At 50.8% G+C, this 11163-nt stretch overlaps 1 protein-coding gene across 4 annotated transcripts in view; it reads left to right on the plus strand.

The window, feature by feature from the left end:
* Positions 1-10775, plus strand: part of Limk2 (LIM domain kinase 2) — a 65204-nt gene extending 54429 nt beyond the window's left edge. For 3 of the 4 annotated variants that reach the window (XM_076938244.1, XM_034509317.2, XM_076938245.1), the window contains exons 8-15: positions 1037-1123; positions 2637-2768; positions 2983-3039; positions 4353-4418; positions 5308-5482; positions 5977-6032; positions 6643-6800; positions 9179-9579. In XM_076938244.1, the coding sequence (XP_076794359.1) occupies positions 1037-1123; positions 2637-2768; positions 2983-3039; positions 4353-4418; positions 5308-5482; positions 5977-6032; positions 6643-6800; positions 9179-9323 (876 nt within the window). In that variant the 3' untranslated portion in view covers positions 9324-9579. Of the gene's footprint in view, positions 1-1036; positions 1124-2636; positions 2769-2982; positions 3040-4352; positions 4419-5307; positions 5483-5976; positions 6033-6642; positions 6801-9178 lie in introns of all 4 variants that reach the window. The other variant, XM_034509316.2, reaches the window with a different exon arrangement.
* The last annotated feature ends 388 nt before the right edge of the window (positions 10776-11163 follow it).

An 11163-nucleotide genomic window follows, 5' to 3' on the forward strand; every position in this document is an offset into this window, starting at 1 on the left:
CCCTTTCTTTCAAAGCTTTATTGTGTGTATGATGTTTGTGTGGGGGTCAGAGGACAACTCGGAGGACTCTACTCTCTCCTACCTTTACATGGGTCTGGGGTCCAACTCTGGTCATCAGCCTTATATGGCGAATTTGCCTGTTGAGCCATATCCCAGCCTCCTTACCATTTTACCTTATACTGCCACACTGCAACCCTGTAGGACACTGGCCTCCTTCCTGGCTGTGAGTGATGGTGTCTGAGGTGCCCTTTCTGTCCTCATGGCCATCTATGAGCAGCATGGCTGCTGTAGTGAGTAGCTCTGGAAACTCAAGTTAGGATCCACGTCTTTGGCCCTCACGCCGCCAATCAGGGAGGGTGTTCTGGGTGCCCACAGCCTCCAGGTTGCAGGGCATGCTACAAAGTGAAGGCTCCTGCCACCCTGGTGAGCTCAGGAACTAATCGTTCTCTCTTTCTCTCCTCCTCCTCTGCGGAGAGCTGGGAGGGGGGGTCAGGTAAGCCTTGTGCATCAGCTTTCCAGACAGCAGGGATGGAAGGCTCACCTCTGACCCACCCAGCTCCCTGGTGCATGTCTGTGGCGCTGATCCCCTGCCCCCAGACTCTGTCCACCCAGGGATTCACTCCTGTGCCAGATGAGCAAAGCCCCTGCTTGGCTTGGCAGCATACCCTCCCATCCTTCCTGGTTCCTCTTTTAGAGTCCTGGCTTTCCCTTATGCATGCCCATGCCCAGCATTCTAGGAGAGAAGATACACTTTCTTCCTGAGTCCCCTCCGCCCTGTGCTGTTTTCTACACATGATCTCTGGCTAGTCTGCCCTCCAAGGAATGGGAGGACACTGCAAAGAGATTTTTTTTTTTCCTTTGCTTTTTCTTTCTTATTTCCTTCCCTCTGGTGCTGGAGGTCAAACCCACCCAGGACCTTGAGCATGCCAGCCGAGTTCTGTACCACTGAACTACTTCCTTACTCCACAGATTGTCACAAACAGAGCGCCAGAATTGTCTCTGGTCTCTGCGTTGTTAACGCTCACCCTTCCTGTAGGTGACTCACAAAGCCACAGGCAAAGTGATGGTCATGAAGGAGTTAATTCGCTGTGATGAGGAAACACAGAAGACTTTCCTGACTGAGGTAAGAAATGAGGTTGGACTTTCCAGCAGACCTACACTTGAGGGGCTGAAACAAGCGAATCATGTGACCCTGAGAGTGAACCCAGGCTAGATGTGGCAACACAGTGAGACCTGTTCAGAAAAGAAAGTGAAATAGGGGTGTTTTTTCAAAAGGAAACTTGCTGCCAGACCTAGTGGCCCAGTCCTGTTTGCAACTACTCTGGAGGCTAAGGCAGGAGGACTCCTGTTCAAGGACCAGACATTCAAGGCTAGCCCAGGCAACATAATGAGGCTGTCTCAAATAAAAGTGGAGGGAGGCTTGAGGAATGGCTCAGCAAGTAAGCGCATGTGCTGCTCATGCAGAAGACCTGGGTTCTGTTCTCAGTACTTACATGGTGGCTCACAACCATCCGTACTCCTGTTCTGACCCACACTGACTCCAGCACCAGGCACACACACGGTGCTCGTGCATGCATGTAGCCGAACACTCACACACACAAGATAGATGATGGATAAATGAGAGCTGAGCCAGGGAATAACCCAGTAACAGAGAGCCAGCACAGCCTGCAGGAGGCACTGGGTTCAATCAAGAGACGGGAGAGGGGAGGGAGAAAGAACAGGAATGGGGTGGGGGGAATCTGAGGAAGAAAGGGTGAAAAGAACGAGAAATCTCATTTCAGCCACTATTTTATTATTAAAAAAATAAACCCAAAGGTTTTATTTTGTCTCAGTTTTTTCAAGTATCATTATTATTATTTATTATTACTATTGACTTTTTATGTGTATGGGTGTTTTGTCTGCATGTATGTCTGCATACCAGAAGAGGCCATGGGACTAGAGGTATAGGTAGTTATGAGCAGTCCTGTGTTTGCTGGTGATTAAACCCAGGTCCTCTAGAAGAGCAGCCAGTGCTCTGAAACTTTGAGCCATCCTCCCAGTCCTCAACCATTATCTTAAAACCTAGACAGAGTCTGGTGTGATAATGTACACCTGTAATCTCAGCGCCCTCAAGAGGCAGGTGGAGCTCTGAGTTCAAAGCCAACCTCAGCTACATAGTGAGTGCCAAGCCAGCCAAGGATATTAGAAAGACCTTGTTTTGAGAGGAGGTGGGAGGAGAGAGGAGAGCAGGAAAGAGATCGAAACAGCTAAGGGGAAAGACTCCTCTAAATTACAGTGCATCTGTTGAGTACACACTTACTAAAGACACTGCAAGCCAGTCTAAGGTGAGATTCAGATTACAGGGGTGATGGTGTGAATGTACCAGTTTAATACAAGCTGTTATGGTCACCACCAAATACCCTGAAGTGGGACTCCAGGGGACAGATACTCCATCCCACGAACATCTCATTTGTACTGCCTCTCGCTCCTTAGGTAGCTGCAGCTGGGGACACTGGGGCAGCTGCAGTGGGCCAGAGGGGCTTCCTGCTCAGCCCCACTTCAGGCCTCCCACTGGGTTCTCTAGAACAGTCCTAGAAAAGCAGGGCCCAGTGTGTACAATCTGTGAGGCTGGGCTCATCCCGCCCCCTCTCCTCCAGGTAAAAGTGATGCGCAGCCTGGACCACCCTAACGTGCTCAAGTTCATCGGTGTTCTGTACAAGGACAAGAAGCTGAATCTGCTGACAGAGTACATCGAGGGGGGCACGCTCAAAGATTTTCTGCGCAGTGTGGTGAGCACGTGACCCCGTCGTCAGGAAGAGCTTTGGCGGGGAGGGACACCTGTGCTCATTACTCTGGAACCTGGAGGGTTAGGGACCTTGTTTGCCCTCAAAGGTGTGTACTGGGAGGGACTGGAAGGCTTCTGTAGCACGCGTGCTGGCCAATGGAGTCTAGAGCAAGAGCTGGGAAGGACTCCTCTTACACGGACATTTTCCTACCCTGCAGGACCCGTTCCCCTGGCAACAGAAGGTCAGGTTTGCCAAAGGCATCTCCTCCGGAATGGTGAGTCCTACCAACAGCCTTGGGCGTGTGTAAGGTACAGGGATTGTAGGCTGCTCTGGAAGGCAGATGCCCATCGTGGGGGCTGGGACACTCAGCAGCTGTCTGTTGAGTTTCTTTCAGTGCCAAGGAAATGTTGACTAGCTACTCTCTTTCAGTCAACAATTCTGTTCTCAACGGATTTCCGATCTCTTTACCACCAAACGGCATGAACAAGGCAAACCATAGTGCAGGATACCCTAACCTTGCTGTCAAAGAGGTGCTCAGGTGCTGAGGAACCTTGGAGTAAGCACCTTACTACCTAGAAAATATGAGGAGGAGGGGACACGGATTCAAGACGAACCCTGAAGAAGGAGCCAGTAGTAGATTCAAGTTCCTATTGAGTACATTGTGGGAATGAGTCTAGCCATCCTCACAACTGACAGGTGCTAATGAAGTGACTGTTCCACACAGCAGGCATTGTGTGTGTGTGTGGGGGGGGGGGGGGCTGTACCCCGGAATGTGCTCCTTCCTCCAGGAACCTTTGTTTACAGTGAAGCAGTGAGGTAGAAAAGGAGGGGCTGGGTCCTGGGCTTGTCTGGAGTTTGAGCAGTGGTCAGCACATGAGAAGATGGCTCTGCAAAGGGTTGGCCCTGTGGAGGCTGGAAGGGAATCACAACACACAGGGGTCTCAGGAAAAGGGGGTACATGGGGGAAGTATGACAGCCTTTGAGGAGGGGGTTGCCAGGCAGCCAGGCCATGTGTTATAGGAAAACCTGTGGGCCTAGGAACAGTGACACTGACACAGTAGCATAGGGGGCTAGGGAGCTGTGTCACCATCCCCATCTACAGGGAAGGGGAAGACTAAGAAAATAACTCCTAAGAGTGACACGGGAATGTCTAGTAAAAATAGCTTAGAAATGGCTTGACAGGAAGAGGGAGGGGCTGAAGTACAGACAGAGGAGGAGGGTGTCTCAGGGGAGGTGAGTCAGGAGGTCATTTCTTCCCCACCACAGGCAGGAAAATCCAAAGTGGCTGAAACCAGACCCTGGAGGAGGAGGAAGGAACAGTGTGTTTGAGGGTGCTCACTTTAGATTGCCTCAGCCTAAGTAAAGGATGGGGGACTAAGAGGCCAGTAGAGTTGGAGACTGCTGGAAAACCTGGGCAGGAGCTGGCAGTTTTCTGTTGGTGTTAGGACCCAAGTGTGGCTTGCGGGTGGGGATGGGAGGTTAAACAGGCTTGGCCTAGAAGACAGGAGTAGCTGGGGGATGGGGGAGGGGACGCTGGAAGGGTGTGGCCTGGGAGAACAGGCTCCATGGCTCCTGCTTCTGTTGCAGGCCTATTTACACTCCATGTGCATCATCCACCGGGATCTGAACTCACACAACTGTCTCATCAAATTGGTATGTCCCACTGTGCTGGCCTGAGCTGCCTGGGGGTATCCCTCTGGCTTCATACCAGACACACCACCTATGGGCTTCTATTTTGGGCTTTCTGCTACCTCAAGTGCCTTTTGCCGGTCCCATCTTATGGAAGCTCTCAGACACACATGCAGGAACAATTTCACCTCTCTCCCCAGCAGCAGCCCTTGAAGTGATTATTATTAGAAGGGATTAGCTTGCCTGTCTGGCAAGCAGAAGGCCCTGGGCTCAATCCCCTACACTGATTTAGTGTGGCCAGAGTCTGGGTGTGGATGGGGGCTGAATTCCTTGTCTGTGTAGAGCTCTTCCATTATAGCAGGCCCTAAAACAGTTTGCTGATCCCACTTTACTGGACGGATGGACGGACGGGCTGTAGCCTTTGCTCCTCATAGCCAGCATGAGGCCAGCGATCCTCATGGCCCTCAGTTACAGTTTCTCCTGCCGACTCCCTTCTACAGCAATATGAAATAACCGAAACCCCTCTTCACAGGACTGCCCCATAGCTGCCCCGTCCCTTACTGCCTTTGCCTGACCTTTTCTCTTAACCTATTCTGGCAACTACTAGTCCTTGTTAAGAACAAGACAAAGGGCTGAAGATAGACCAGAAACCCTTACCCACCTGCGCTGCACTCTGCAGGTCACGTCCCTGAGGCTCCTCCTCCTTTAGCTTGGAATCTGCTGTGGGCAGATACCAGACTGACAAGAAAAACCCACAAAGGCCCAGCCTCCAGCTCCCAGGAGAGCTTTCTGGTGTGACTCTCCTCTGCTGTGTGACCTCAGTCCCCTTGAAGGTGGTCTCTCTTGCCTACACCCCAGGAACAGGTTAGAGAAGCCCACATCACAGGTCCTGACCTGGCCCTTATCTTAACAGGACAAGACAGTGGTGGTAGCCGACTTTGGGTTGTCGCGTCTTATAGTAGAAGAGAGGAAAAGGCCTCCAGTAGAGAAGCCCACCACCAAGAAGCGCACCTTACGCAAGAGTGACCGCAAGAAGCGCTACACTGTGGTGGGAAACCCCTACTGGATGGCCCCAGAGATGTTGAATGGTACGTTCTGAATCCCTGGAGGGAAAAGAGCCAGAGAGGACAGGAGCCATGTCTTAAATTAATGCTGTAGCTGGGGAAGCCTGCGACAGGGACAGGCACAGGCACTCAGAGGGGGCGGGCGATCTCTCAGGCTTGGCCAAGCCAGGCCTCATAAACTCCTTTCCCAAACACAGCTGGGAAAGCAGCATGCCATCCTGGGTGGCAGGTGAGCTCTAAGGATCTTTTGTTTCCAAATGGCCCAGGCTGTTCAGAGCTCTAGCCTTAGCTGCCTCTCTCCAGAACAAGGACTGAAGTATGGTGCCCCCTGGTGGATGCTGGCTAGCAGTGGGTTGCCTGACTGACTAACCCTGGCTCATGATCAGAGTCTAGATGAGCCTGAACCTGGGTGCAGTTCTTTATGACACACAGTCGATGGCCCCTGGGCACCTTTGGGGCTGTTGTGGCCTTAGTTCTTAGCTCTGGCACCTGGCAGCCACGTTCCTCTCTTCCCAAAGGCAAGAGCTACGATGAGACGGTGGATGTCTTCTCTTTCGGGATCGTTCTCTGCGAGGTAAGCTCAAGCCCAGACACCCAAGCAGCCCTGCCTCCCTGAGACCTGAGTTGCTCTCCTACAAGTGAACAGTTTGCCTCAAAATCACTGGTTAGACTGCAGCATGGCCCAGTACCTCTCAAATCCTGAGTCAAGTAGACACAATGAAGCTTTTCTCACTCCTACAAAATTACCAGAGGAGAGACGCATGATGGTTAGAATAATTATTTTACAAAGTTGCTTTTTTCAGTAGATTGCAATAGAATATCTTTCTTCTACAGAAAATGAAGGTGATGGTAGCCAAAGGGTTTCAGACATCAGTCAAACCCAGCCCCTCACCTTGTAGAGCCTTGACCTGGTAGAGGCTATAGCTACAAAGGGACATGGGCAGGGTAGGGTAAGTGGAAGCTTCTAGCTTTCAGGTACCAGTTACCAACATTGCTTCTGCTGCAGTATCCAGACTCAGTGTAGAGAGAGGTCTACATTAGCATGGTAAGGAGAGGTGGGCCAGAAGGCTGCCCTCCCTCTAATAGGGTTTTGCTGCCCTGTGCAAATGTCTACAAAAGCATCGCTTCCTCCTCTATCTGTGGCCTCTGTAGACCTTCCTGACCATCCATCTTCTTGCTTGCAGATCATTGGGCAGGTATATGCTGATCCTGATTGCCTGCCCCGCACACTGGACTTTGGCCTCAATGTAAAGCTTTTCTGGGAGAAGTTTGTCCCAACAGACTGTCCCCCAGCCTTCTTCCCCCTGGCTGCTATCTGCTGCAAACTAGAACCTGAGAACAGGTTGGTGTCTCACCCCTTTCTCCCACCTTACAGCCCTCAGGGCCTGAGACGCTAGCTTTAGATCAGCCCATGCCCTTCCCTGGACAAGCAGTAGAATCCTTGGGCTCAAGAGTAACTGCTAAACCCCTGAAGCCCTTGACAGCTCTGCCATGCCACATTAGGGAAGAGAGGTAGCACAGAAGCAAGGGAGCTGGACAAGATGGAATCACAGACATTAGGAACACTGGGGTTTTGTTTTGTTTTTTAAAGAAAATCTGGGTGAGGCATGTGGATCCATGATAGACTATGTGGAATGAATGGGGCTATGGGTTCAGCTCTCAGCTCACTCTCAGGGTGGCCAACAAAAGGCAATTACAGGGACTGGTAGTGTGTCTGAGGAATAGAGGGGACTTGCCTGGCATGTGCCAGGTCCTGGGTTGCACCTTTAGCAAACAAGCATACATGAGCAAATGGTCCAGTCACCCGCATGCCCTCACAAAACATGGAGTGATTAATTTTATATCATGTGACTTTTATCTCAAAAAAATGCTTGTAACTCTTAAAATAGGGTCCGGGGACATAACTCAGTACTGTACTTGGCTAGAATACATGAAACCTTGAGTTTGATCCCTGCCAATATATAAAAACTGGGCATCGAGGTAAATGCCTCTGAAGTCAGGATTTGGGAGTCCTTAGGAGGGGGATCAGAAGTTCAAGGCCAGCAAGCATGGTGGCATGCACTTTTTTTTTTTTTAAGATTTATTTTATGTATGTGAGTACACTGTTGCTCTCTTCAGACACACGAGAAGAGGGCATCAGATCCCATTAAAGATGGTTGTTGTTGCCATCCCGGGCCTCGGGAGGCAGAGGCATGTGGATCTCTGTGAGTTCAAGACCAGCCTGGTCCATAGGAAGTTCCAGGACAGCCAAGACTACATAATGAGACCCTGTCTAAAAAGGGGAGTGGGGACAAGAATATCACTCAGTGATATAGTACTTGCCTAGAATGTTCAAGGCCCCGGGTTCTATCCTCAGCATCATATAGGCAGCTTCACACACATGAAGAGATGCTACCTAGGGAATGACTGTGGGGCCTGTAGATAAAGCATCTAACTTTGGATAATAAAAATAGACTTCGGGCTGGAGAGATAGCTCAGAGGTTAAGAGCACTGTCTGCTCTTCCGGAGGTCATGAGTTCAATTCCCAGCAACCACATGGTGGCTCACAACCATCTATAATGAGATCTGGTGCTCTCTTCTGGCCTGTAGGATACATGCAGGCAGAATGCTGTATAATAAATAAATAAATAAATAAATAAATCTTTTTTAAAAAATAGACTTAGAAGCTGTCTTAGCTACTTTTCTAATGCCATGACAAAACACTATGAGCAAGACAATTTATAAAAGAAAGCATTTAATTTGGAGATTGCTTATAGTTTCAGATGTTGAGTCTGTGATCTTCATGGTAGGGAAGCATGGCAGCCAGGCAGCCAGGCAGCCAGGCAGCCAGGCAGGAAGGCAGCAGGCAGCAGCCAGCCAGCCAGCCAGGCAGGCAGGCAGGCAGGCAGGAAGGCAGGAAGGCAGCCAGGCAGCAGGCAGCAGCCAGCCAGCCAGCCAGGCAGGCAGGAAGGCAGCAGGCAGCAGGCAGCAGGCAGCAGGCAGCAGGCAGCAGGCAGCAGGCAGCAGGCATGGTGCTAGAGTACTAGGTGATCCATAAGCAAGGTCTGGCATGGGATTTTGAGTCCTCAAAACCTACCCCAATGACACCCTGCCCCAGCAAAGCCAGACATCCTAATCCTTACCTAACAGTTCCATCCCATGGCCTATGGTGACCATTCTCCCTCGAGCCACCACGGGAGCTCAGGGTGTAGCCAGGGCCAGGGGAGGGGGGGTGTGTCTTACAATTTTTCTGTTGTTTGCAGATCTGTTTATTTTTGAGATAGGGTCTCATGTCACCCAGGCTGGTTCAAATCAGATATATACTTGAAGATGACGTTGAACTTCCCACTCTCTTGCTTCTACCTCCTAAGTGCCTAGGATGACTGGTGTACACAAACATGGCCAGTTACTATACTGAGAACTGAACTCAGGGCTTTGTGGGTGTAGGCAGGCTCTGTACTGACAGGGCCCTATCACCAGCACCCAAGACATCTTTTTAACAAGTATAGAAACCAATCTCAACCTTTGCTTGTTGCATTCACTCTAAGACATGAGAGAGTCCCAGCTCTTGGATGGTTCTGCCTTAAGCCAGACTTGTCATGGTGTTGCCTTGCATATTTACAGCAAGAGGGTAGAGGGTTTGTCTGAGGTGGTGGGACCTGGAAATGGGAGACACAGCCTCGTATCCATCCCTCCCATGCTCACATTCTGCCTGTTGTCCTTCATCCCTTCTCTTTGTAGACCAGCATTCTCAAAGCTGGAGGACTCGTTCGAGGCGCTCTCCCTGTTCTTGGGGGAATTGGCCATCCCACTGCCAGCAGAGCTGGAAGAACTGGACCACACCGTGAGCTTGGAGTACGGCCTAACCCGGGACTCACCGCCCTAGCCCTGGTCCATCCCCCTGCAGGGGGACATTCCACAGCCAGCATTGCCCCCTCTGCGCCCTGTCCTTGCTGTGAGCAGGACTGCCTAAGTATCCTGTGGATTGACGGCTTGCTTAGAAGCACAAGCCATCCCTACTACCTCCCCAGGAGGCACTTGGGTGCCGGAAAACAATTCTCCGCAGGTTTGGGGCCTAGTTTTTATCTGTAAACCCAACACTCACCTGAAGCTGTGAAGAGGATAAAAGAGCCTGGATTCTAGACCGAGAGTGTGTTACTAGGGACTGCTCGGCCTCTGTGGACCGAGAGTTTGGGAGGCTGTAGCTTTACGCTAATCAACTTGACCTGGGCCTGCTGGGCAAGATGCTGGAGTGAACTGGCCTGAGCGCTCTGGAGTCCGGTTCAGCAAGGAGCAGGACTTCAAGCGGTAGTATGAGTAACAGAAACGGGGAACCTTCAAAGCGTGTGAAATGACAGTAGTGATTTCTCCTTCCATCCCGGGCCGTGCACTTTGGAACAGGTTTTAAAGAGTCTTAGTATGTGGTGAAACCTACAGGATCCAAAAAAACAGGACTGGTTTCTGCTCACCAGCCTAGGGACCAACCACATCAGTGTGTGGGGAGTTTCCACTTCAGCATCCTGTCTCGACAAGCAGTCACTCACAAAAACACCAAAGAAGCTGGGGCTGGAAACAAAGAGGCCCTGCCCTCTAAAAGCCCCATATCCAGGCTGGTAGGCTCATGGGTTCTAGATGCCAGTATGGTCTGCCTCAGACTTTGGGTCTAAGCAGGGAGAAGGGGGTCCCATCAATTTCTTTGCACCCTTGTGGCAGCTACTGCACATCTCTAGAATGTCTGGTCCAGGCAGCAACTCGGGACAGGCATGGTGGCCGCTGAGTCCCCAAACTGAGATGCGAAGACAGCTTCCTGAGCTGGGCCTTGCAGATTCTACCTCTTTTGTTGCTGGTCCAGCTTACTTCCTGAGCCACACTCTAGGGCCAGGGGCATGGGAAACTCTGGGGGCATTTTCTACCCCTGGCTGCCAGGTGTCCCGGGACTCTGTAGCTCCCCAAAGTTTGTCATCTCCTAAGCGGGAGCTCACATCATATTTAACAATTTGGGAATGGGTTTGGTTATAACTCCGTGTGATGGGTTGTACTGGTGAGGGGTCCGGGAAGAGTGGTTGCTGTTATTAGCTTTTATCTGTGGGGTGATATGTGACTATTTTGTACATAGATGAGATGAATTACGGGATGGGACGTCTTTGGCCACTTGCTGTGTGGACTGTACTTGTGTGTGGAGTTTGCAAACTTGCTGGAGGGGGGAATCCGAACTCCTGACTGCAGCATGGTTCAGCATCCTGTAACTGATTATGCTTGCACTGTCCCCAGCAAGTGTGGGCGTGGCAGGCCTGCACTGGGCCATGAAGCAGACTAAATAAATTAAGCAGTTAACGTAGCGATCACAGAGAGTACAAAAGTGACTTAGGACCTGACTTAAACATGGAGGAGAGTGGGATAGATAATTCTGTCTACAGACAACCAGGGCTTGGTTCCCATCACCCACATGGTAGCTCTCTACCATCTGTACCTCCAGTTCCAGGGGCTCTCTACCTCATCTCACCTCTGTGGGCTCCTGCACACACATGGTACACACGCATGCTCTTGGGCCCACATTCACATTTTAAAATGTTTTAAACAAACATGGTCTGCTGGCCACTTTCTCATAATTTATCAGGGAATTCAGAAATGATAACATCTACTTGAGGTAGCCCTTCTGAAGAGCAGGTTGATAACCTCATTTTAGGCCCACAAAACTATTAGGCCTGGATCTTAGCTGCTGACCC

The sequence above is a fragment of the Arvicanthis niloticus genome, chromosome 7 (assembly GCF_011762505.2).
Source record: "Arvicanthis niloticus isolate mArvNil1 chromosome 7, mArvNil1.pat.X, whole genome shotgun sequence".
Lineage (NCBI taxonomy): Eukaryota > Metazoa > Chordata > Mammalia > Rodentia > Muridae > Arvicanthis > Arvicanthis niloticus.